This window comes from Lissotriton helveticus, chromosome 7, assembly GCF_964261635.1.
Source record: "Lissotriton helveticus chromosome 7, aLisHel1.1, whole genome shotgun sequence".
Taxonomy (NCBI): Eukaryota; Metazoa; Chordata; class Amphibia; order Caudata; family Salamandridae; genus Lissotriton; species Lissotriton helveticus.
In genome coordinates, this window is record NC_136068.1 from 487,484,141 (window position 1) to 487,508,907 (window position 24,767).

Genomic DNA, 24,767 nt, shown 5'->3' on the forward strand with positions numbered 1-24,767 from the left:
GGCCTATTTGTCAGTCAAAGCTGTGATATGTACACTGTTCTCTATATAGGATGTTTGAATGCCAATGTGTTTACAAAATATGTATTCAAATGTAACAATGTATACATCTATAGTGAACGCAAAGCAGTAAATATTTTTGGCAATACTCAAACCTAGGTTAAAATAATACTGCATGCATATGTAAACCATCATTCATTTGCATATTATGAGATAATGAATCTCAGCTTCACGTGGTCTGAAATGCTACAGCTTACATTATGCCATAATGCCTGATCTTCTGTGGTGTGCCGCCATCTTTGAGCATCTGGCTAAATTGCACCTATTGCGCCATGCACAACTCTCATTTTTAAATAGCCTTGGAACGTGTCACAAAGAAATTACTGGCCAATGGTACATTTGTCTGCAAAATAACTTTTGCCAGAATGTCCCATCTAGGAGACAGTGATTATGATCAGCAAAGCTATTACTATATATTCCAGGATTTGGTTGTGCCTCCTTCGATGGTGTGTGTGTCCTTTTTTTTATGACAACCAAAAAGTGGAACTTTGTCATTTTTCTGTTTTGTGCAGTTTCTTATCATTTTGTCTTTCAGAAATTGCTGAAAACATGGTTGTTTACTGATGGGGAAATACTGGCACCCTCCCAGGAGCATATCATGAATGAAACTCACCAGACACAGCAGGTTGCTCAGAAACAGAGTGAAGTTTATTTATTGGTACCAAAAGCATGCATCATTGCTAATTAGCAAGGAAGAAGTCAGATCTGCCACCTTAGGGGCTCTCAGACCGCTTCTTCCCAGAGTGACAAGTTTCTAGGTCTTATATACTGTATGAAGTGCCATTTCAGCTGAACTACAGTAAGGCACCAAGCCAAATATGGCTGACATGGATGTGCAATGTCTGCACCATGCAAAACAGCCAGATATGGGCAGACCAGAAAGGCAGGCTCTGCACTGTGTAACATTTGCATATCATGTAGTCAAGACAAGCAAGGTGACCTGTAAGGGTGTACAGAATAGCTTGCTGAAGCTTGTCCAGTCAAGGTCAGATAGGAAGCCATTTTGAGCTCCAGGCCTCATGTTAATGTGATCTTATATAATCATGAACTCTTTGGAAGTACATGCAAATGAATTTATATGGATATTCATATATATTTTGTAACAATCCCCCCTTTTGGATATACCTATCCAACATTAATGTAAAACCAAATATATATATGTCTATATATGTAGGAAACATTAGTTACATATCTTTGGATGGCATTACACAGGCTTTGCATAAAATGCATATATTGTCACATTGATACATCTTGATGATATCAATATTATATCAACAGGCTGTTGTGATACCAGCAGTAAGTGTCCAACAAATATTGTCTCTGTGCAATGCATAGTGCTACAGTGACACTTCTTACTCAGTTCCTGGGCATTTTTGCAAGTGTCAGTAATTTAAAGGCACGCAGTGAGCGGTCGTCTTCTTCTCTTCTTGGTCCGCAGTCGTCTTGTTCAGGGGCTATGTCACGGACCTGCCCTGTGTTGTCCTCTTCAGTCTATTTTTCTGCAGGTGCAGGTGCAGACTATCATGTGTACTTCACTCAACAGCATCAGTAGATGTCGATGTCGCGTCCCTCTGATACTTTATGATGGGCCCTCATGGATCGTGGAAATGGTCTGGTCTGTCCTCTTCTTGACTGCTGTGTTGCTCAGGTCCTCTGGTGACAGATGGTCATCTCTTTCTGGTACCGTCCTCTCAGGCGTTGGGGCGCGCTGCCTTGCTCTTCTCCCCTCAATCCATTCATGGCGTTGGTTCACCGTCTGTGGTCCAGTCCACCTAGAACTAAAAGAAATAGCTTTTATTTTTCTCGCAATGACCATGTATCCATAATCACTTTAGAAGTCCTTGCCACATTGCAGGCAGTCCTAAATTCAGAGCACCGGGCCCTTTCAGGAATGTTCCATCAGTTGCTTTTACTAATAATAATTATTATTTTTTTTTGTTGAAAACCTTTATTGTATCGTTCAACACAAAATACAGAAGTAGCCCTGCATCGACAGGGGCCGGTCACCACATGTATGCAGAACGTATCAGGAAATCCAGTAACACAGCTCTTCAGCCGACAACCCATGGGTCCGGCAGCGGTAGAGGATAGACGATGTATTGAAAACATTTCGAGATCAAGGATATGCCTAAGGTTTCATTTTATAAGTAACCCCCCCCCCCCAAAAACAAGATAAAGAAGAAGATACAGGATATCCGGAGCTACACACTGGAGGTATAAAAATGCGGGTAGGCGTTAAAAGGCAGTCATGTATCAAGACCAACAGTAAAAATGCAAGCGCCAGTATGTGCACTAAGGGAGAAGAACAAAGCTACCAATCTATCATCATAACCACCCACCCCAAACCCCGCCCACTCATATGCTGCAGGATGAGATCGAAAGTATTCGCTACCGGACCCTGCGAGAAAAAAGAAAAGGGGCCATAGAACACAACAAAGGCAAAATAACAAACCCCCCCACCACCCTGCACCCCTGCAATGGCTACGGCCTAACCCACTAGCAGCGTGCCTGTCGCCCAGAAACGTCCCTAAAAGAGAGAAAGAAGCGGAGGAGGAGAGACAAAAAAACACACTCCCGGACTCCCTTACCCTCCACCAGACGCGACCACCCGGAAACAAGTGCAAAATAAATGTAGCGAGAAGCACAATCAATCCGGGTAAGTACGAAACATACCACCCGACTCCCGCATTTCACAGGTCACAATCCCAGCAGCAGATTAAATTATTTTCCCGTATCCTAAAAAGTCCCACAAGTTAACCCTGGCCAGTACGAATGTCCACTGGAGCCCTTATAACCCAGGCCACTGCAACAATGAGAGAGGTAAAGGTTTCATGAAAGTTCAAGTCAGTATGAGCAAGCCAAATAAAGGATAAAAGTTCACGATCTCCACAGAACCAGCGAGGAAAAGCGTGGAAGGATGATAAAACTTTCCAATAGTCACAGGTGATCTTGTTAAGGCAGTCAAGGTTGTCCATAATGATATTCGGCGAGATAGGGTTCAAGCAAGGGACGCTGACAATGTCCACGGGCGCGCGGTCTGTCTCATAGGAATCAGCAGCGCGAAAGGGATCCGGCGTCTGCACAGGGACCTCGAAGTTGGATACACGATGTTTCATTGGTGGCACCGCCGGCTGCGATGATGGCAAAAAGCCGCTGTAGTGTCCGGTCTCCGGCAAAGATCCTCCATCGTTACCGACAGTGCCTGGTAGTTGACGATGATCTGTGAGTGGAGCGCTCTAATGGCCGCCATTACGGCGCGCAGCTGTGGTGTGTCTTTCGTCCCCTCCATCTCCTCTCGTAAGCAACAGATCAGGTTGCAGACCCCGGAGGCCGGCTACTCCGGGGAAGCAGGCAAATCTGGAGCGGACACCAACCACGGGCGCTCTCACCTCACAATTTTGCACCTTCGCCGCTGGTCGGGGCTCCCGTCCGCACCCCCCCCGACAAGCTTACTATGTCTCCGGGCGTCGGATACAGGGCCGCAGCAAACGATGTGTCACGCCGTGGCGTGTGCGTTGCAGGCAGGATACGAAATCGCCGTTTAAAACAGGTAGATTATGTCCCCGTTCGGGAGACTGGACAAAGCCCAAGGTTCACAGCCGATGTTGTTCAATTCCAGCCCGGATGGGTTAGAAGTTGAGGCCCCGGCTTCCACTCCCAGGTAGGCCGAAAATGAAACACGGCGTATCTCTGTCATCCGGTGTGATAAAAAGTTCTGGATTGCGCCTTCAGAGTCAGTCACTCCTCATATATACGGGAGTCCGGTTGGAAAACAGGATAACTTGCAGGATATACGAGCTGCTGGCGGAGGTCGGCGGAGCCGGGAGCTTATGCGGCCATCTTGCTTGCTAGCGTAGCTCCTCCCCCCTTTTACTAATAATTTATTCCTTTATTTTTATTTTTATATTGGAGTTAATTTACTCCTCCTGGCCTCAAGTTGGAGGGTGGTATGGGGTATGCATGTTATACTTTATTCCCAAAACCAACCTCTTCAGCATAAATGTAGGCACTAAGCGATCTCCTTTGTATCGCTATTTATGCCCTGGTGTGTCCCTAGCCTTGGAGAGATGGCTTTACTGAAGTACTGCGCCCCAGTAGCTGCATTATTCTTCCCTGTTGGATACACCTCCATTCATTTTGAAAACATATCCACCCACACCAGCAAATATTTATATCCCTTCACTGGGAAGCAACATGCATCTGCGCATTCATCCTCCGTTGTGCAATATCAGAGGTTCCCTTTCACTGGGAAGCAACTTGCATCTGCACATTCATCCTCCCTTGTGCAATATCAGAGGGTCCCTGCTCCAGTCTTGTAAGGGAAAGTTTAATACTGCGTGGGGACACAGGCCTCTATCTCATCCTGGTAGGCCCATACTCTCTTCATTATTCAGCTCACATCCATCATCAATCCTCTCTCTGTTCATCTGTTGTTGCAGACCATTGTGCTTCCTTTACATTAGCTTACAACAATTGTCTCTGAATGAGCTGTATTTTTGGAATGTTTGTTCATTAGTCCCATCTGCACTGGCTGTAACATGCTTTCATTTAATGCTGTTTCAGCAATGGCATCATCTTTGGCTAACTTAGTATTAGCTCCTGTGTATGCTTCACATTTCATTACCGCTATCCTAGTGTACAATAGTATTTCTTTTAACAATATCCTTAATAAAGGACCATTTTTAATAAGGTGCCCTGTTTATGTTATGAATCCGTGATACTTCCACAGCTGGCCACAAATAAGAACTGCAAAGCATAATGTGAGTCAGTTTAAATGTTTAACAATTTTACCCTTGACTAGTATTTACTATTTTGTTCCAGCATACAGCTCATCTTATTGGGTAGATGTTCCAAGTGGCAGAGCTGCACCTCAGCTATTGCTATGGCATACCCTGCTCTGAAATCAGTGTCTATCAGGAAATTAGTGTCTATCAGTCTGCTGGAGGAACCATCAGTGTACCGCTCCTATAGTCTACCTTTTTTAATGGTGTCTAATCTTGGCGTGGTGCCCTTTTCTACAATCTCAACACCAACTTACTTAGGGGTCATATCTTGTCCTAGGAGAATGGATCTCATTAGAATAACCTATTGCAGGTAATACTTTTGACAAATTAACAGGTGGGCATCTTACATGGTGCCATTATAACCTGTGTGCCTGCTAGCAGAAAAATGTTGTGTCGATCCAGACAGCAACCACTGCACCAAATATGGCACCTAGACAATACAGGTATAGTCCAACACAATGAGAGCCGTCCTCTCCACCATCACAGCTGCTGACCCCTAGTCACTGCAGAAAGCAAAGTCACATAGTTGTGTCCCACAGGCCTTTCTTTTCCAGCTGTGTCAGCACATCATTGGCAGCATCACTTCATTTGCAATGTTATTTTGCTCTGAAACAGAGATGGAAAGGCAGTTTGTAGTGAGGCAGTCCAGCGGTCCCCATGATGTTGCAGTACACAATGTCTCTTTCAATTTCTTGAAACAGTTTGCAAGTTCATTTTGTAACAGTCATAGCATCTGCATTCATTATCCATTGGTGGCAGCAGTTCATCATCCCCAGGAAGGACATCATTCCTTTCTTGGTGGGCAGGAGCTGAATGCCCTGAATTTAATTCTGTCAGGTGATATGCTGCGGGTACCTTGGAATATCACAAAACCCAGGTAAGTCATCTCTTTTTGGCAGCACTGGCATTTTGACAATGAGGCTTCTCTTCTCTCCTGGAGGTAGTTCAGCAGAGCTACAGTGTCTTTTGTCACAGTCTTTCACAGGCCTCAAGTGATGGAGATGTCACAAGGAGCTTATCAGCTTACTGCAAGACAATCTACCGCCTTCCAGGCATAGGTGGCCCAAGTCTCTCTTTACTGCCTGCGCATTGACATTGGGACTCACAGTGAACATAGTGGATTTGGTATCTCAGTATGATGGCAAAGATTTTTCCACCCAGTGGATGGACTTTAATGCTAAAACCCACTGAGGAGAGAATAATACTCTGCCTCTACAGGTATAAATAATAATATTGTACTGGTGTCAGGCACAACAGGCTCTAAAGGGACCACAAGTTCAAGGTAATCACTTTATGGGGACAGCATTTTTTCACCAGCCGCTGTTTTTTTTTGTTGAACTTTTTATTTATTTATTTTAAATATCACTTTGTTGTGAGGGCATTATATCCTTCGGTATCAAGTTTGCGCTATAAAAAACTTTATAATAAATACATTTATCCAAAACCTCGCCGTTCCCTATATCTATAAACTTCTTGTTAGTTATGTGTACATCCATCCATTTCCTTTTTAAATGTAACAAACTGCAGTCTAACAGCATCATTCATCATCTCTCAACACATCTATATGTGCACTACAGAGGTTGTATACAACAGAGAATCCTTACTGAAGCTGTAAACAGTACTTGCCCTGTTCTAACCTATCGTTAGGTATTCGTGAATAAATTCTATTTAGTCCAATTTACCTTTCAGGGTTAGCTTTTTCACTCTTGACTAGCGCCAGGACACCGGTTTGTGTATTTCCTTGCTAAACAAATTCATTAAATAAGTAAGTTATATTGTATTGTATTGCAGCAATTATATAGCACTTACTACCCCTATATGGGGCACTGAAACACTTGCTTACATGAGTAGCACACTAGACCATGTAGGGTGTGTGGTTGGAAGTATGTTGTCTTTGTTTTGATCCTATGTGCAAAGTGTTTTCATGTTGTGCGTGATGACCTCTGATGTGCGGTTATCAGGGGCGGCTGGTGACATTTGAAAGTGTAGGGCGTAAACTAATTTGCATATTGCACCGCAGCCATCGAGCACAGCGAGCGAGCCCGAACCACCTTGCATCCATCCATACATCATTCATGCATCCACCCATCTATCCACCCACCCACCCTGCATCCATACATCATTCATTCATGCATCCACCCATCCATCCATCATGCATCCACCCATCATGCATGCATCCATCCATACATCATTCATACATCCACCCATCCATCCACCCACCCATCATGCATGCATCCATGCATGCATCCATCCATACATCATTCATGCATCCATCCATCCACCCATCCATCCATCATGCATCCACCCATCCATCCATCATGCATCCACCCATCATGCATGCATCATCCATCCACCCATCCATCCACCCATCCTGCATCCATACATCATTCATTCATGCATCCACCCACCCATCCATCCTGCATCCATCATTCATGCATCCATCCACCCATCATGCATGCATCCATCCATGCACCCATCCACCCACCCATCCACCGAACAATCATTAATGCACCCACCCTGCATCCATCCATCATTCATGTATTTTTATGACCATATAAAAATAAATTATGGACTCTAACAAGCCTTTAGGATCGATGTTGAAGGATGTGCCAGTTTACATATTACATCACCCCTACCTTTTTGTGCTGGAAACCTTCTACCGCCCATGTATTTGCCATCCTGTAAGCCCTAGGTATGTACTATACAAATTCACATACAAACATACACCAACATGCATGCAATAATAAATGCATATATCATGCTATTCCGCCTCTACCGTTTGTTAACATTTTGAAATTTTATAACCTTAGTTCAAAGAGTACATTATATTTGTGGTGACAAAGTTGTTAACTCATTTTCTGGAAAATGTTCATAAAATGAAATCTGTTGAAGGCTGTTGTTGCAACTATCAAAATAGAAATTCTGAGAATGTTTACATTTCCAAAACCCCATGCCGTGAAATAAACGGGTGGACTGGAATAGACGCAAACATTTCTGCAGCAGATGCTTTAACACACTGAACTATCTCAAGTCATTTGTGCAAGCTAGCTTACTGTAACACCGAAAAACACACACTCTTACCTTGCTGCCGGTCCGCGCCACCTCTGGGCTCTGCTCCCCGTCATAGCGCCCCTGGCCAATCCTGGCGCCAGGGGCACAGGTACCCTCTCGCCCGCAGCACGCCTATTAGGGCTCCTGATGGGCATGCGCAACGCCGCCAAAACACAAGTGCGCATGCGTGGGCACGCGTAAAAATTCACCCTCCGTCCCCACGCATGCGTACTTGTGTTGCCGCCTGTACAATCATGTCAATGAATCAACATGACACCCGCCCGGCGGTCTGACGTCATGTTGATTCATTGACATGATTGTCATGAGGGAGCTGCGGGCGGCGTCGGGCAGGGGGGGCTATGCCCCCACGCCCCAATGGACGAACCGCGCCTGGCGGTTATGATGTTATGGGACACAGCGTGTAGCAGTTTGTTGAGTGATGAAGTGTGAGAGACATATGTTCAGTTTTATGGTTTCAGTATGCTGGAAGCTTTGAACAGCTCTGCAGTCCACTTTTATGTATTTCGTATGACATTTTGTGCTTAGCTGGCCACTGCACAGGGTTGTCCAGTCTGAGATTGTGTGTATAGCTGTGGTACAGAAAGGGGTGGAGAGATCTGCTGGGATGTGTATTTTTAAAATCATCCAATATCTGATTGTCTTTGTGAGATGTAAAGAAGCGGTCATATATATATATTTTTAGAGTTTTATATAGTGCAAACTAGAACCGAGACATCGGGTATCAGAGCGCTTTGCATGAGCACCAGATTCGTGACAGATGAACACATTAATTTTGTTAGGCACAGGGAGATTAAGTGATTTGCCCAGAATCACAGGATGTTGAGCGACGTTATCAAGACTCGAACCCGGTTCCCCAGGTCTGAGGTCAACCGCTCTAGCCGTGAGGCTACATCCTCTCCCTAACTGTATAGATATTTGGTTCCTGCTGTGGTGGAATACATTAAGGGCCAGATGTAGGTAGGAATCATTTACCGATTTTTAATTACCGAATCATACCGATTCGGTAATTAAGAATCGGTAAATAAGAAGGGGGGGTATGTAGGAACATCCAGATGTTCCATTTACCAAATCGGTAAATATCTGTATTTACCGATTCGGTAAATACTGACCGGTAATGCTCCATTCATTCCTATGGGCTTTGCAGCCCATAGGAATGAATGGGGCATTACCGGTCGGAATTTACCGAATCGGTAAATACAGATTTTGCCAAGGGTGCAGGGGGTGTCACTTTGACACCCTCTAGCACCCCCAAAAAAGGTTCGGGGGCCATGTGGCAGGCATACCTGCCCTAAGGGCAGGTCTGCCTGTCATATGGCACAGGTGTGCATGCACACATGTGCATGCACACCTGATTCGGTATTTTACCATCAAATATATTTGATGGTAAAATACAGATTCGGTAAGGGTTGTGGGACTCAGAAGAGTCCCACCTACATATCAAAAATATCGAATAGGTATAACTACCGATTCGGTATTTTACAGAATCGGTAAATTTACCGATCGGTAAATTTACCGATTCTGTAAAATATGTGTCCCTACATACCAAAGCTCAAATACCGGTCGGTAACGGCCGAAAATACCGATTTTCGGCCGTTACCGACCGACCTACATCGGGCCCCAAGTCTTTTAAATTGTCCAGGAATGTGTGACAGATCTCTTCAGGTATTCCATGCTTGTTCATTTGGTGCAGGCTGTTTTTTTGACTGGACAGTGCAGGTGATGGACAACTCTCATAACAGGTATGTCTTATGTGAATTCAAGAGGTATAAGTTACTAATTGTTGACCATTAGCAATATGGTTTTAGTACCATTGTGGGCCTTAACTGTTCTATATGTATGTATGTATTAAACTCATTTTCTTCCGGTTAAATAAATAACCATAAAAGTTACAAAAACAAGATAAAAGCATTAAAGTGCTTTGACACCTTGTCAGGGTAGTAAGCGCTATATAAATGCAATTAGAATTACACTTTGATCGTTTCTCTGAATTTTATGCTCTGTGCACTTTGAGTTTTGTAATCATGTCTGAATCTGGTTTTTTTATTCTTCTTTTATCTTCTTTTATACCTTTTTATAGTTATTTATTTAACCAAATGGAGAGTTTAATACATACAACTGTTCTATATAGAAGTACATAACTATATAATGTCAAGGCGACTCATATGTCAGCTCTTTTTTGCTTACCAGCATATTGGAAGCAGTTTGCTGGTTAATGCAATTCGTGGGTTGTACTCTGAGGACTGCAGTTGAGGGTGCAACTTTTTTCTGTGTTCTGTTGCCAGGATGTGAGTTGTGCAGTTAGATAAGACATAGCTATGTTTTCAGTTGTCTTTGGAAGTGTATATACTCCTGAGTGCTTCTAATGCTGGCTGGCAGTGAGTTCCAGAACTTTACAGCTGGTATTGAGAAAGCAGTGCCTCCTACGAATTTCTTATGATAAGGTGGTATGGTATGGTAAGTGTTGCAAGCCTGGAGCGCTGGTTTCTCTTTGGTATATATTGCTTGAATTTAACTTGTAGGTATAGCAGTCCTTTTCCTTGGGAGGCTCTGTGGACAATATGCAGTGCCTTCAACATTGCCCTTCTAGCTATAGGTAGCCAGGGGAGCAATTGCAAGATTAGACTCATGCATTCTCTTGGATGAAAGCAGTGAAGAAGTCTTTTGGCAGCATTTTCAAAGAGTTGGATTATGCATATAATGAACGCTGGCGGGCCATGGTATGGGCTGTTGTCATAGTCAGGCTTGGAGATTACGAGCGTGAGACTGGCTTGCAGTTTTTGTTGGTGTGCAAGGTATGTGCCATAGTGTTTTCATTGTGTAGAAGGCACTTTTTATGACGGTGTAAGCATGTTGTATCAAGGGTAGATCTGAATACAAGGTTACTCCTAGATATCTAACTTCTCTTGATGTTATTGGAGGGGCTTCAAGTTCATGAGGCCAATGGCGGTACAGTGGTAGGTTTGTTATTGTCTGCAGGTCATAATCTCTTTAGATAATGTGCGTTCCAGCCATACAGTTAAACATGAATTAATGAATACAGAGATTGCTTAAGAATCTATTGTGTAAAAATCGATGGACTTTTACATTTATCTTTCATATTTTAAACTTTTTGAGTTGATACGAGAGTTGATACATCAAACCAAAATCAATTTTTGTGATACATTAAACAAGTATCTGCAATGCAATGGGTCTCACATTTATGCGAGTTTGAGCTATTGGAATTGTATATGAGAATGCCTTTTATTTATGTTTTGGTTTTTAAAACATGAATAAGAGACATTGTCATTTACAATGACTATAGCTTAAACTCTCACAAATGCAAGCCCTATTGCATTGCAAATGCTTGAAGGCATCGCTGAGTTGCCCCCTTCTGTCTCCCATGGCACCTGAAGAGCTCCCCGTTTGCTACAAGTTAAATAAACAAGCGGATGGTCACAACTGCGTACTAGAGACCCTCCTGCAGTAAGAAAAACGTATTAAAGAAAATAGTGCTTACAGACTAAAAAAGACGTACTGTGTAATAACGGAAGTAAAAGGGCCAGTCCTCATGGGAGGTTACAAATGAAGACGAGGCGGTACTAACAAACCTAAAAATGAATCAGAAGCCAGCATTTACGAAGGATAATGACACAAGCCAATGACAAATATGGGTGGAGAGTGGGCAGGGCTTCAAGTACATGTTCCAATGCAGCATGGCTCGCAGTGCAGCGCATGCGCTGCTCATGCTCGACCTCAAAATGTGACTTTGTGAAATAAGACTTGTAATCAAGTTCGTTTTTTTTTAATCGCTCTGAAGTGACCTCCTCACTGCATGAATGCTTTACAAAAATATAATCACACATTAATATGAGAAAAGATACTTTTTACAAACTTTTTTTGTAAATCATATGTATGCGTTCCACACATAGAGGTTATTGAGCTTAGAAATAACAAAAAAACACGCGCCCATATGCCCGATGCCACATCAGCGCTTCAAAGGTTCCCAGTGTGGCCTGAGTCAGATGGCTGAAAATCTCTTCAGTTGTGGTGGCTCTATTTTGGCGGGACCTGGCAGGTTAAATCTAGAGGACTTCCTAGCAGAGGACTTCAGTGCATTTGCGTGGATGAAAGAATGAGAGGAACCTGGAGAAGGGGGCGAGTCCCCAGTCACCATCTCGTTGACACGATCTCCTCCTCGTGTGCATTGATGGGTCTGATTGTAAGTGCTATTTTACACCTGTAAAGTCTAGTCCTGCGTATAGTGTTTCATAAAAACAAGCGATGGCGAACGATGCTGAAAGAAAACTTGTTTATTTTGAATAAAACTCTTTGATGTGTACAATGTACTGGGAGCAGGCTACAGCAAAGATGAGACAAGAATAAAATGCGATTGATTAAATTTTTTAATTGAATTTAATTGTTTGAAAGCATATTTAAAAACAATTCAATAAATGTGAGCACTTATTACTTACATTTAAAAACTGTTGTTTTCATTGAATAAAACGAATTGAAAGGTGTTGGTGTATGTTTTTTTTTCAGGAGCTCTTTGGTGTTCATGCGTTGTTACTTGCTGGTTGGTTTAACCACCGTCAAAATAGTAATGCATCACATTCCCACATTCTAAGGAACGAAGGTGCCACTGGTGGGCAATTCCTTCCTCGTTACCCTCTCCTCAGCCATTCTCAAAGCCAACAAGCACTGGCGTTGCCAATAGGTCTCGCAGTATGAAAGTTTGAGCTATTGGTTTTCTAAATGACATTTTTTTTTTTGTTTTGTGATTTACAATGCCCATACTTTTAACTTTTCCCATTCGGAAAGTTTGAGCGATTCGTATTGTATTGTATTGTATTGTAAATGACACTTTTTTAATTTATGTGTTGGTTTTGAAAATAGCAAAATTATTAGCTTTGTCAGTTACAATGTCAATAGTTTTAACTTTTCGCAAATGTGACACCTATTGTATTGTATTGTAAATGAGATGATCTTATTTCAATAACATTTAAATTTGTGTCTGCAATTACAATGTGATACAACCTATGTCCATCTAATTCTTTCAAAATGCCATGTGCCTCAAATATAAAAGACATGCACTGTTTATTCAGCACGTTTTATGCTTTTTTTTGTCCCAGTGAACACTCCGAACTCTATCATTGGCTATTTAGTCACACAAAAAAACGAGCATGCATTCCATCTAGACATTATTGACACTATGCAGCTCTGGGGCCTAGCATTTGGGCTTAAACAGCCTCTGAAAACTGAATCCAAGGGACTGTTTCGTTTGGCAGGAGGGAAATATAGCGCCAGCTATGGGATTTATTACGCTGGCATTAACTTAGCCTAACAAGTCACTTGTGTAACATTAATATTTAAATGAGCCTGTGTTAAAGTTTACACCAGGGGATCCCCGCTTCAAAAGGCTCAATCGAGTATTACAGGCCATTGATTTGCTGGCACTGCAAGGACCAGCGAGCAGACCCCACTGCAACACACTGGGAAGAGAACTGAAAACAAATATCTGAACAGCGCACGATCAAGGCAGAGGCGTCGCGGCTGTTCGCTCAGAAGCAAACTGCGTTTTTAAAGGAGATTATGAATTTGGCAGCGTTCAGCCCTTCAAATCCTATAAGTAATTTTGACTACATCTATTGCCATTTTTGCGGCTTTCTGCAGCCTTTGTAGTCCGGGAGTTAAACGCGTGTTTACTGCACACATTTATTATAGCAATATTCCACTTGGTAACAATACTTTTAAACCGTCTTAATATCAGGTAAACCACAGAACCAAATAAAGAATAAAAATAACGTGTGTGCTGTTGTTCAGTGGGTGTGCCGGTTTCTACTTAACCAAGCATTGAGTAGCCGGCTCCAGTGAAGGCACTCATTAGCCGGGAGCGCCTTCGGTTTCACTCGGTGTCAGACACATGTCACCCCTTGAATGGGCTGTTGTGGTGCACAAGATATGGAGCCGATCGATACGTGTGCAAGCTTGATTTAAAAACAAGCCAAAAACGGGAAAGCAAGAAAAAAAAAGCAGAGGGGACAAGGAAAGCCGTAGGGGGGGGGAGGGGGGAGGGGGGGGGGCGGGAATGCGAACGAGGGGAGAAGTGTGGCAGGCAGATGGCTGCGCGGAGGGAAGCCGGATGGGGGCGGGAGAGCCTGGTGGGGGGGGGGGGGGGGGCGGGAAGGTATAGAATGACGAGCAACGTGATGAGAAAGGGAGGGGGAAAACAAGAAAACAATGGGAATCGAAAACTAGAAACGAAAGAAAAAATGACAAGCTAAAACCGGGAAAGCAAGAAAAAACAAGGAGAAACACGAGAGACGGCCTGCGGCCGTCAAAGTGAAAGTACGAGGAGAAATGCGACACGGCGGGCAGGGGAGGGGGCGGAGCGGGGAGAGCGGCATGAGGGTGTGAAGCAGCAGGGGCCTGAGACGAGGCCGCCTTGCCTTTGATGTGGTAATGCAAGGCAAGCGGCTGGTGGCATTGTGCACGCGCTTTCACGTGCACTGGAAGAAATCGCCTGGGAATCGACTGATCTCGGTAAGCTCTGTTTAAGCCACAATATATCAAGCTCCCGCTCAATGCGCATGCGCATTGAGATAGGTCGCTCAACCTAAAAAGGATGTTGCCAGGAGGATGTGGGGAAAGGGAGTGAAAGACCCCCCCCACCCCACCCCACCCCACCCCACGAGGACACATAGAAAGTGTATGAAAAGCAGCAGGTGCAGGGAAGGAAAAGAGCAAGGTGACACCATGAGTTTCAATGTACAAGAAAGGGACTCCTCAGAGATTCAGTCGGCCTCGGGTTAAGGGGGATGACTGTGTTCACCCATGTCTGCCCAGTGCCTGCCTCTGTGTTCAGTCAGGAGTAACCCTGGGCAATGAACTCAGCTCCGCTAGCGGAGCTTTGTTCTTCCACGTAGTGGAGTCAGCTACAAAACTGCACCCACAAATGCTTTGATAAAGCAACTTTACATGTTAAAAAGCATATAACCAATTCACAAAAGTGAACTTTAAAATATCAGGCAAGGAGAGAGGTGATGATTTTGGGGTTGCCCCTAACCTAGGGGGAGGACCAAGCAGATGCCTTGAACACAAAGAGCATATAATGCTGAATGATTCAGTGGTGGTCCCATCCTCGTAGGACCACCCCAAGCACAGTTATGGACAAAAATGCAATCCAAACCAAAGGCCCTGCAAAGCATTATGGGACGAGATTAGCAGTGGGCAGTGAATATTATAGTATCCAATATCAAAACATTCCTCGAGGGGCAGCAGCACTCTGGCTGAGCTGAGAGCTAATACTATAAATTCTACAAAGAGCTGCAGTTCCACTAGTCGTTATTAGGTGTCCCTCAAGTCAAATGCTTTTGCATTTGACTCATAAGGGACACCTAGTAACGACTAGTGGAACTGCAGCTTAATGAAAGGGTGTCAATGCTTTTGCATTTGACAAGTGAGGGACACCTAGTAATGACTAATGGAACTGCAGCTTGATCTAATAATCTCAATGCTTTTGCATTTGACTCGTGAGGGACACCTAGTAATGACTAGTTGAACTGCAGCTCTTTGTAGAAATATTTTGATATTGGATACTTTACTATTCACGGTCCACTGCTAATCTAGTCCCATAATGCTTTACAGGGCCTTTGGTTGGGATTGTATTTTTGCCCAAAACTGTGCTTGGGGTGGTCCTAAGAGGATGGGACCACCACCGAATCGTTCAGCAAGATGTGCTCTTTGTTTTCAAGGCATCTGCTTGGTTCTCTCCCTAGGTTAGGGAGGATCCCAAAATCATCACCTTTCTCACTGCTTGCTAAATTTTAATTTTCACTTTTGTGAAATTACTATATGCATTTTAGCATGTAAAGACGGAGATACTTGTCATTTTACCAAAAGTATAAGAGGTCTCTGTTTTATTAATTGGGAGTCAGATGGAGCGAATTTGTGGAATTCACGGATTCCGCCAACTACGCCCACCCTTAGTCAGGAGGAAAAAATATTGTGGGACCAGCCTTGTATGTCTTGTGATTGTCAAATTTGACAGTGAACCTTAAGTTGGGAGTTTACCCGATTTCCCCCCCCCCAAAAAAAAAACAACATGCCATAGTTAAACAGACCTCTTTTTTCACAGAGGACGTGAAGGTGACGCTGAGACAAGGGAACATAGCCAACCTGACTGAGGTCATGGCAGCCGTTGAAGGTGTGGACGTCGTCATTCACTCAGCCAGCATCGTTGACGTATGGGGGAAGGTTTCGCCGGACAAAATGAAAGAAGTAAATGTCAAAGGTAAGGCACTGGGGTAAGGTTTTGCGACCGAAGTGTGTGTTTGTGTCATACAGGCCCAAAGGCAGCTACGTAGTCATATAAACACATTTATCAACATTGTTACATATGCAGTGTTATCAGTGACGTGGTCATACACACAGTCAGTGTTGTTAATGTCTGCAAACGAGAAGATGCATCCACAACATCATCATATTTGCTCTGGTATTGACAGCATTTTCAATAACGTAACCAATATGGCTGATATAATCATTCACACAACTAGCTGTGCAACGTCATCCGATTCCCCGCCATCATCATCATTCATGTGGCCAGCACCATCTACATCGTCACTCACACATCTAGTTTCACTGCAAACATGGCCGTTCTCCTATCCCCAACTAGCCATATGAAAACGGATTCAAATATTTTGTAACATAAGACATACAGAACATTCGAGGCGTGGTGGAAGGTTGCATCAACGTCCACGTGCCAGAATGCTTTCTGCCGCACCACATGCTATATTGGGAAGACTCTTACGGGCCACTGTATACAGGGAGTATTTCAAGAGTGAATAGTTTATAGAGACGTGTTCTGTGAAGGGCTGCAAATACAGAATAGATACGTTGTATAGAGAGAGTGTTTTTCAAAGAGGAGCTATATAGAAAGTATTTTGTAAAGGCCTGCTGTACACTGGGTATCTTGAATGAGTGTCTATTGTAGAGGAGGAAACGGTCTGTAACAGCATTCTGTATGCAGGACATGCTTTGTGAAGGCATAATACCTACATCATAGTACATCTTCCTAAATGGGCATGTATAAGTAGGCAAATGTCCAGTCAAGATCAATCGTTCACAGGGATTAGTTCTAATACTTATGCAGTCCTAGGATGTACGTAAAAGTTATATTGGGCTGTTGGAGTCTGAGCTGTAGGCATGATAGAAGGTAAAGGCATGCTTGACAGATTTTCAGCACGAAAGGACAAAGGTGATTTTTGCCTGGGTTCTCCGAACTAAAGAAATGGAGAGATTTGCCAGATCATTTTGAGGTAGCAGGAAGACCTACACATGAGCTGGCTTTTAAATATGCGACAAATCTGATCCCACGAAGATGCCAATGTTTTTAAATGCTTTATTAATTTGCGCTGGCACATTGGGCATCTTACTAGGGTAGATGATGGTGGGAAGCAGTTTGTTGCAATAAAGGAGTATGTTTCTTGTCTGACTTGAGTATATAATGGTCGAGGAACATGTAATATATAATTGTATGCAGGCATGCACTATAGGGGAACTGTAAGTGAGGGACTTTGTGTTGACCTCAAGGGCGACTTGAAAGTCATCTGGCAGTTGTACACAGGGAGATGGAAGGATTAGATGATGGGTGGAAGTGGAGTGATGTTTGCATTTGTGTGAAGGGGTAATAGAGTTAGGAACTGTGCGCCCTGCTAAACTACAACTGTGCTGCGAAGCTGAATGGGGTAAACAGACTATTTGCGCTCTTTGTTAGAGTAAGGATGATATATAGCCTATACCATGTTTCTGACTCCCAAGTGATGCCAGCAATCTATCAGTATAGAGTGGTTTACAAAAGATTGAGCAGTGTTGCAAAAGATTGAGCTTGAGATGATTGTTGAACATGAAATGTCTGACTTTGAAAAGTCTTGGTTTTATTGAGGATATGTCCTCTCGGGAGGCTTTGCTCGTTTTAACGGAAGCTGTGTGTGTGTCACTGTGGATGGAGGTGGAATAGATCATGCTTTAAAGAGGGAGGATGTCATTGTAGAGCTGTGTTGGGAACTCCTGATGGCAAGCCAATGCCTAATTTGTAAAAGAACGAGGGTCGGTGTCCAAAGTGCTGCTCAGAAGCCTGCGGCTGGCACTATTACGTGTTGGCATGCAGAACACCATGACTGCATAGTCAGGATTACACCTCATGCCTATTTAATCCCCTACCAGGCACTGCCTACCCTTTATCTCACTCTTGCAGGCTCTTGCTTGCTTAATTTCTTTGTTACCGTTTTTCCAACTTTCTCATCCTCCTTCTGTTCCCTATGTACGAGTTTCCCTCTTCTACTTTCGGTGTGTAGGAAAATAAGTGCTGACCCTCGAAAATGGGCCCCACCACCAACAATCGACTCGAATTAAGCCGTGTGGCGAGCGTATTTCGAGGCAGCCTGTCTGGAGCACAACTCCCATTTGTTGTCAGTCAGGGTGGGGTGGTGCACAGTCTGAAAGATCAAGGATTGTGAGAGCTGCTGCTTCTAGAGGTCATTCCAAATGGGCGGTCAAGACTTCTCTGGACGGCGTTAACATGGCGTGGTCTTGAGTGACTGAGTTTCATGGGATTCCTGTTGGGTGGGGTTCATGTTCTATGAGGCAACCAGATGTTCAAGACTGGCTTGTACCTTTTTGGATTTTCAGAGTCCTTTGTGACTTTCTTAAGTAAAGTGTTGCACATGCAGCTTGTAGTTATCAGGGCATGCAGGTTTTTAAAGGTGCTGTGTTTCTAGGGACATCCATGGCAGCACTAAGCAGGATGAGCTCCATCTGCCGCTACCCACACCTTCCAAATCCAGGGGATCCACGGAGAAGCGATGCTGTGCTACCTGCAAAGTGTGCGCTACGCAGATGCCACACACTATAACATTCTGTGATGTCATACAATGTCCACCTTCAGAATCAGTGCAATATTATAAGAACAAATCGTATGAAAACACATCCCTCCTTAAACCATCCCTCCCTCATACACAAAAACATACACATCTCAATCATGTGTCTATCCATAGAGCATGGGCCCAGCAACCAATGATAATCGTTAAACGTTTGGAAAAATACTGTAAACACATTACTGTAGGTTCAAATTGATTTATAAATTACTTGTAAAACATAACGTTTCAGACACTGCCCTATACATTGTGTAGTACAGAGTCGAGACGTGACCTCGTGCACGTCTTTGATGCCCTATCAAGCTCTGCCTGTTTCTGTCTTCAGGTTCCTCTGGCGTTCCCACACCTTCACCGCCCACCAATGACTCATTAACAGAGGTAAATCCTCTGCATGAAACAGGGACTGTGGATTCTCACCACAGCCCAGACGCCCCAACCCCCACAAGAAGCACCTTTCTTTGAGGTGTGCACATGTGGGTGACTCATTTTTAGTAATCAGGTCACACAGGCGTGTTTAGAAGGTGGGATGTTGCTTAGAAACAACCCCAACAGCATTAGCAGTAAACATTTCCATTCATCGATGAATTAAAACACTTACAATACATTAAGGAAAACAATATAAGCCGAGTACTTTCAAAGGCTGCATTTCGCTACAGAAATAGGAGTATTAAGCATGCGATTCTCAAATAAAACCTTCCACATGTAAATAAGAAAAAATGCTATGATTCATCTCTGACCATCAACATGCCAGGTACACTCATCATCGTAATATTCAAATGATAGAATAAGTGTGAATGAATGTCATCTACAACAACACCAATTGCTGACTAACTTTTCATACTAATGACACATGTGATCACTTATCCTACAAAACATGTCGCCACTGCCCGGTTTACGGTTCTAATGGACAATTTTTGAAACCATAATCCCAGGCACTGGTTACGCTCTTGAAACAAACCATCACACAAACGTAAGTGCTGTGAGGAGTTCTAAGTGCACCCTGTCGAAAAACGACAACACAGACCTTTTACCTTCAGGCTATTTTCTAAGACGGGGCATAATGAAACAAGTCAAAAGCGTCGAAATGTATGCGTAGTCTTTTAGCTTATGGATTCAACATATTCATTTTGGCTGATAATCAAGTGTTATTGCCCTCTCCCGCGGGCAGTAACATCTGATACTTACTCTCATGCAGTCAGGTAAGGGCGCAACAAGAGCAACCATTGCAATTAATGCCCGGTTACTTACCGGTAATACACATTACTCCGAGTCCTGGTCTCCCCGTCCCATTCCTGACAAGTGAGCAGCTAGTCTGCTCCACAGAAACCCCTACCTAGCTGAGCTGTTTGCACTTCCCCCTATGATGACGTCACCATCACGTGACTATAAAGGGGGAAGTGCATCTAATCAACATCCTGAAAATACCAAAGAAAATCAGAACGAAAAAAACAAACAATCACCCAAATAAAAACCCAAACCAGGGAGGGAGGGAAGGGCTCAGGAATGGGACGGGGATACCAGGACTCGGAGTAATGTGTATTACCGGTAAGTAACCGGGCATTACCTCCTCGTCCTGTCTCCCCGTCCCATTCCTGACAAGTGAGCCCATACCCAAGCACACGGTGATTGTGAGAAAAAACAGACCAGAAAGGAAGTGCAAAAAACAGGTCCATTTAATCATCAGAAAACAGTACAAACTATAAATCATGTACAGAAGACAGGACACAAGCCCCAAAGGCAGCAGAGGCCGCCATCCCCAACTGAAGACGGTAATGTGCAACAAAAGTATGGGGAGAAGCCCACGTGGCAGCATTGCAAATGTCCCACAACGAGGCCCCCTTGAACATGGCCCAGGAGGACGACACGCTCCTAGTCGACCTACCCTGAAGAGAAGAAGGCAGAGGACAGTGGGCAGAATCGTAAGCAGAAACCACAGCGCCCCTGACTCAACGAGACAAGGTGGACAAAGAAGGACGAAGCCCTAGTCCCGAGAGGCCATAGGTAACAAAGAGGGAATCAACTTTACGGAAACCAGCCGTACGCTCCAAGTAGATTCGGAGAGCCCTCAGCACATCTAACGAACGGAGGAGCACCTCCTCAAGGAGAAGCAGGAGCCGGAAAGAACACCGGGAGAACAATATCCTCCTGACAGTGAAAGGAAGACACCACCTCAGGAAGAAAAAACTGACTCGGACGGAGAATGACGTTATCATCGCAAAAGCACAAGAAGGGAGGGCAAGCCATCAGCGCCCCAATCTCACCAACCCTCCGCCCAGAAGTAACGGCCACCAGGAAATTAGCCGTAGCAGAAAGGAACTTCAGGGCCACGGAGTCCAAAGGCTCGAAAGGAGGACCCGTCAAAGCACGGAGAACCAAGGGAAGATCCCAAGGAGGCACAGGAGAACGAGAGACAGGACGCTGAAGCAAGAAACTCCGGAGAAGGCGAGCCACCAACGGGGAGACAGAGGATAACAGAAGAACCCCGGAAAGCCAGAATGGCAGCCCATTGGGCCCGAAGGGAAGAAACCGCAAGCCCCAAGATGAAACCATCCAGTAAGAAGTCCAAAACCTTCACGGCTTCACAGGAGGCAGAAGAGAGACCCCTCACAAGACACCAAGAGGAGAAATTTTTCCAGTGACGGGCATACGACTTCAAGGTGGAAGGACGGCGAGAAAGCTGGAGACAACGGGCAACCTCAACCGAGCAACCCAGACCCAGGAAACTCATCCTCTCAAGTGCCAAACCCCCAGCCGGAGGCGACGCAGGGAGGAAACCCCCAGAAGAGGAGCCCGCAGCGGGGAGGGAGACAGCGGAAACCTCCAATGAGGGCAAACCGAAAACGTCAACAGAAGGGGGAACCAAGACTGTCGAGACCATTCCGGGACCACCAGGAGAACCTCCGCCCGACCCCAACGAATCTACCGGAGGACCCTCGGAATTAAGGCAAACGGAGGGAAGGCAAACAGCAGACCCCTAGACCAAGGAATCGAGAAAGCAGCGGTAGCCCACGCCAGCGGAGAGGGAACTATGCAGCAAATCGAGGAAGAAGGGCGGAACCCACCGAGGCAAACAGAGCCAACCAAGGAAGGCGGAACCGGAGGGCAATCAGGTCGAACAGATCCGGGGACAGACAAAGGGACACCGAGGAGGGGAACACCCTGCTCAAAGAATCCGCAGGCCCATTCTCCTTCCCCGGAAGACAGACCGCCGTCAGAGACAAGAGAGTTGACTCGGCCCAAAGGCCGAACGCCCGCGACAGGAGAAACAGGGCACGACACATGCCCCCCTGGTGAATCACATAAGAACGAACCACCTGTTTGACCGGCAGCACAGAGACCGCCCGACCCCGAAGGAGAGGAGCGAACCAAAGAAGAGCCAACCAAACCGCCCCAACTCCTCCCAGTCCGATGACAGGAGGGACTCGAAACCGGACCACCGACCCTGAGCCGTGGAGGCACCCAGAACGGCACCCCACCCCAAAGCACTGGCATCCGTGGACAACACAAGCACAGACTGAGGAGGAAGGAGATCGTACCCCCAGGAAAGAGAGAGAGGGGACAACCACCACTGGAGAACCGCCCGAATCCCCGGAGTGACAGGGACCAGAGTCACGTAGTCCAAGGAGGCTGGATCCCAGAGCGACAGGACATGTCGCAACAGGGGCACAGACGGAGTCTGGACCAAGGAAGGAGATGCAGAGTGGAAGCCATCTCCCCCTGACTCCGCAGCCAGAGATGGGCAGACACCCGGGAGTGGGACAGAAGCCAGGAAAGGTGATGAAACAAAGGCAACTGGCGCTCCTGCGAGAGAAAAACCAAGTCCAAGTCCATGCGGAAGAGAGCCCCCAGGAACTTCAGGGACTGGGAGGGCACCAGGGAGGACTTCCTGAGGTCGAAAAGGAACCCAAAGGAACCGAACAGAAGACACACCTGGTCCACAACCGACAGAGCCTGCGAAAAAGAAGGAGAGACAAACAACCAGCCATCCAGGCATGGAAAAACCAGAAGACCCCTGGAATGAAGGAAACCCACCAGAGGGGCCAAGAGCTCGGCGAACACTCCGGGCGCCGAGGAAAGGCCGAAAGGGAGCACCCGGAACTGATAGTGAAGGGCCCCCACAGCAAATCGGAGAAAACGCTGGTTTTCCATATGTACAGGAACGTGCAGACACGCAACCATGAGAACCAGGGACGCCAGGAAACCTCCCGGCAGGACCAGAGGCAGGACGGACAGAAGCGTCACCACCTGGAACGGACGGCGGACAACGAAGCGATTGACCCGCTTCAGATCCAAAACAGGACAAAGATCCGAAGTGTCCTACTTAGAGACCAGAAAAGAGGATCGAATAGCAACCCCTGCCCCACTCCAGAGGAGGAACCTCCACAAGAGCCCTCTACTCAAACAGGAGTCGCACGCCTGCCAACAAAGCATCCCTGCGCAGAGGAAGACGGGGCAGGGGAGTCTGAACAAAAACCGGAGGAGGAGGTCTGAACTGCCCAGGCATCCGGAACCGACAACCACAGGGCGCGGAAGGACTGGAGGCGACCACCAACCGGTAAAGGCAGACAGTCACCGAGAAGAGGAGGAAGCGGGGGTGGCACCACCGGCAGCGGAGCGGGGCTTGGCACTTTCAGGGGCCCCCCGGACATGACCCCTGCCACGAAAGGGCGGAGAAGCTCCACGAGCAGGAGGCCCAAAACGTGACGGTAACCAAACCCACGACCCCGAGAAGGAGGGTGGACCGGGGCCAACAGCCTGCGGTACCCAGCAGACTGCTCGACCAAACCCTCCAGCTGAGGACCGAACATCCCGGAGCCTACAAAGGGAAACGAAAGGAGGAACAAAAGAGGCGTGGCACCCTCGCCGTCGTGACAGCAAAACTGACAGGGACCGGAAATCCATAAGGAGCGACTGAACCATATAGGAAGAATACGCATTCGCCCGGACAGAAACCCAGAAGCAGCACAGGAACACCACACTGTCCCTCCACAGCATCCGCAGGAAGGGCACACATAGAAACGACCAAACCCGAGAGGAAAGGCCAGTCATCAAACGGCAACCTGCACAGCCTGAGGGAACTCAGTAGCAAAACCCCCAAGAAGGTAACGCCGGGACAGGAAACGAGGAAAAGAAGACATGACCACCTCCTTCCATACGCGAGACAGCACATAGCGAACCGTCTCGCACAAAGGAAAAAGTCAGGAGCAGGCAGGACATACTGCGCAAAAAAGGCAGTCTCCGGCGGTGGAGAAAAGCCCAAATCGGACCGCACATGGGTGAACAGTTCAGCGAGCTCAGCACCCTGAACAAAACGACCACGTACACCCCCCTCAACAACAGGACCAATGACAACCTCAGCAGCAGCCTGTGGAATCAAAGAGACACGAGGCACCCTGGGAGGAGGTCCAGCCGCGTTCCTAGACAGGAAAGCAGCAGCCACAGCCTCATCAATAAGGAGGCGCAGGGCAACAAGAGGGGTAGCAGAGGAAGAAGCCCCTGAATCCATGACAGCAACCAGTCCAGACTCAAACACTAAAAGCAGGCAGAAGCAAGGACCAAAATGCAGCCAGGAAGGACCCCACTCAAAGGACACAAAGTCCCGAGGATCCGGACCCACACAAGAGCAGGAAAAAGGAGGCCAGAATAAAAAAAAACAGCCAAACGCCAAACTCGCCCCCCCAAAAGCACAGGAAAATCCAGCGCACCTCAACCTCCACAAGCAGAAACCCCCGCCCGCTAAAGCAGGGCCCATCGGGGACAGCCAACACCAAGGAAACAGCCGCTGAAGCAGGCCCAGTAAACAAGGTGAGCGAGGACAGGCAGATACGGCCTCTAACGCGAGCCGCGCATAGAAGCACAGACCACCGGCAATGAAAACCAGGCAGCGCGGGGGGGGGAGAAATAGCATAAAAGACACAAAGGGCGGCCGCTAAAGCAGGCCGCC

General features: G+C 46.0%; 1 protein-coding gene across 5 annotated transcripts in view; it reads left to right on the forward strand.

Moving 5' to 3' along the window:
- Nucleotides 1-24,767, forward strand: part of HSD3B7 (hydroxy-delta-5-steroid dehydrogenase, 3 beta- and steroid delta-isomerase 7) — a 324,275-nt gene that overhangs the window by 255,257 nt on the left and 44,251 nt on the right. For 3 of the 5 annotated variants that reach the window (XM_078652477.1, XM_078652475.1, XM_078652476.1), the window contains exon 3: nucleotides 16,027-16,182. The exons of the other annotated variants lie outside the window; for them this stretch is intronic. In XM_078652477.1, the coding sequence (XP_078508603.1) occupies nucleotides 16,027-16,182 (156 nt within the window). The remainder of the gene's footprint in view (nucleotides 1-16,026; nucleotides 16,183-24,767) is intronic. 5 annotated transcript variants of the gene reach the window in all.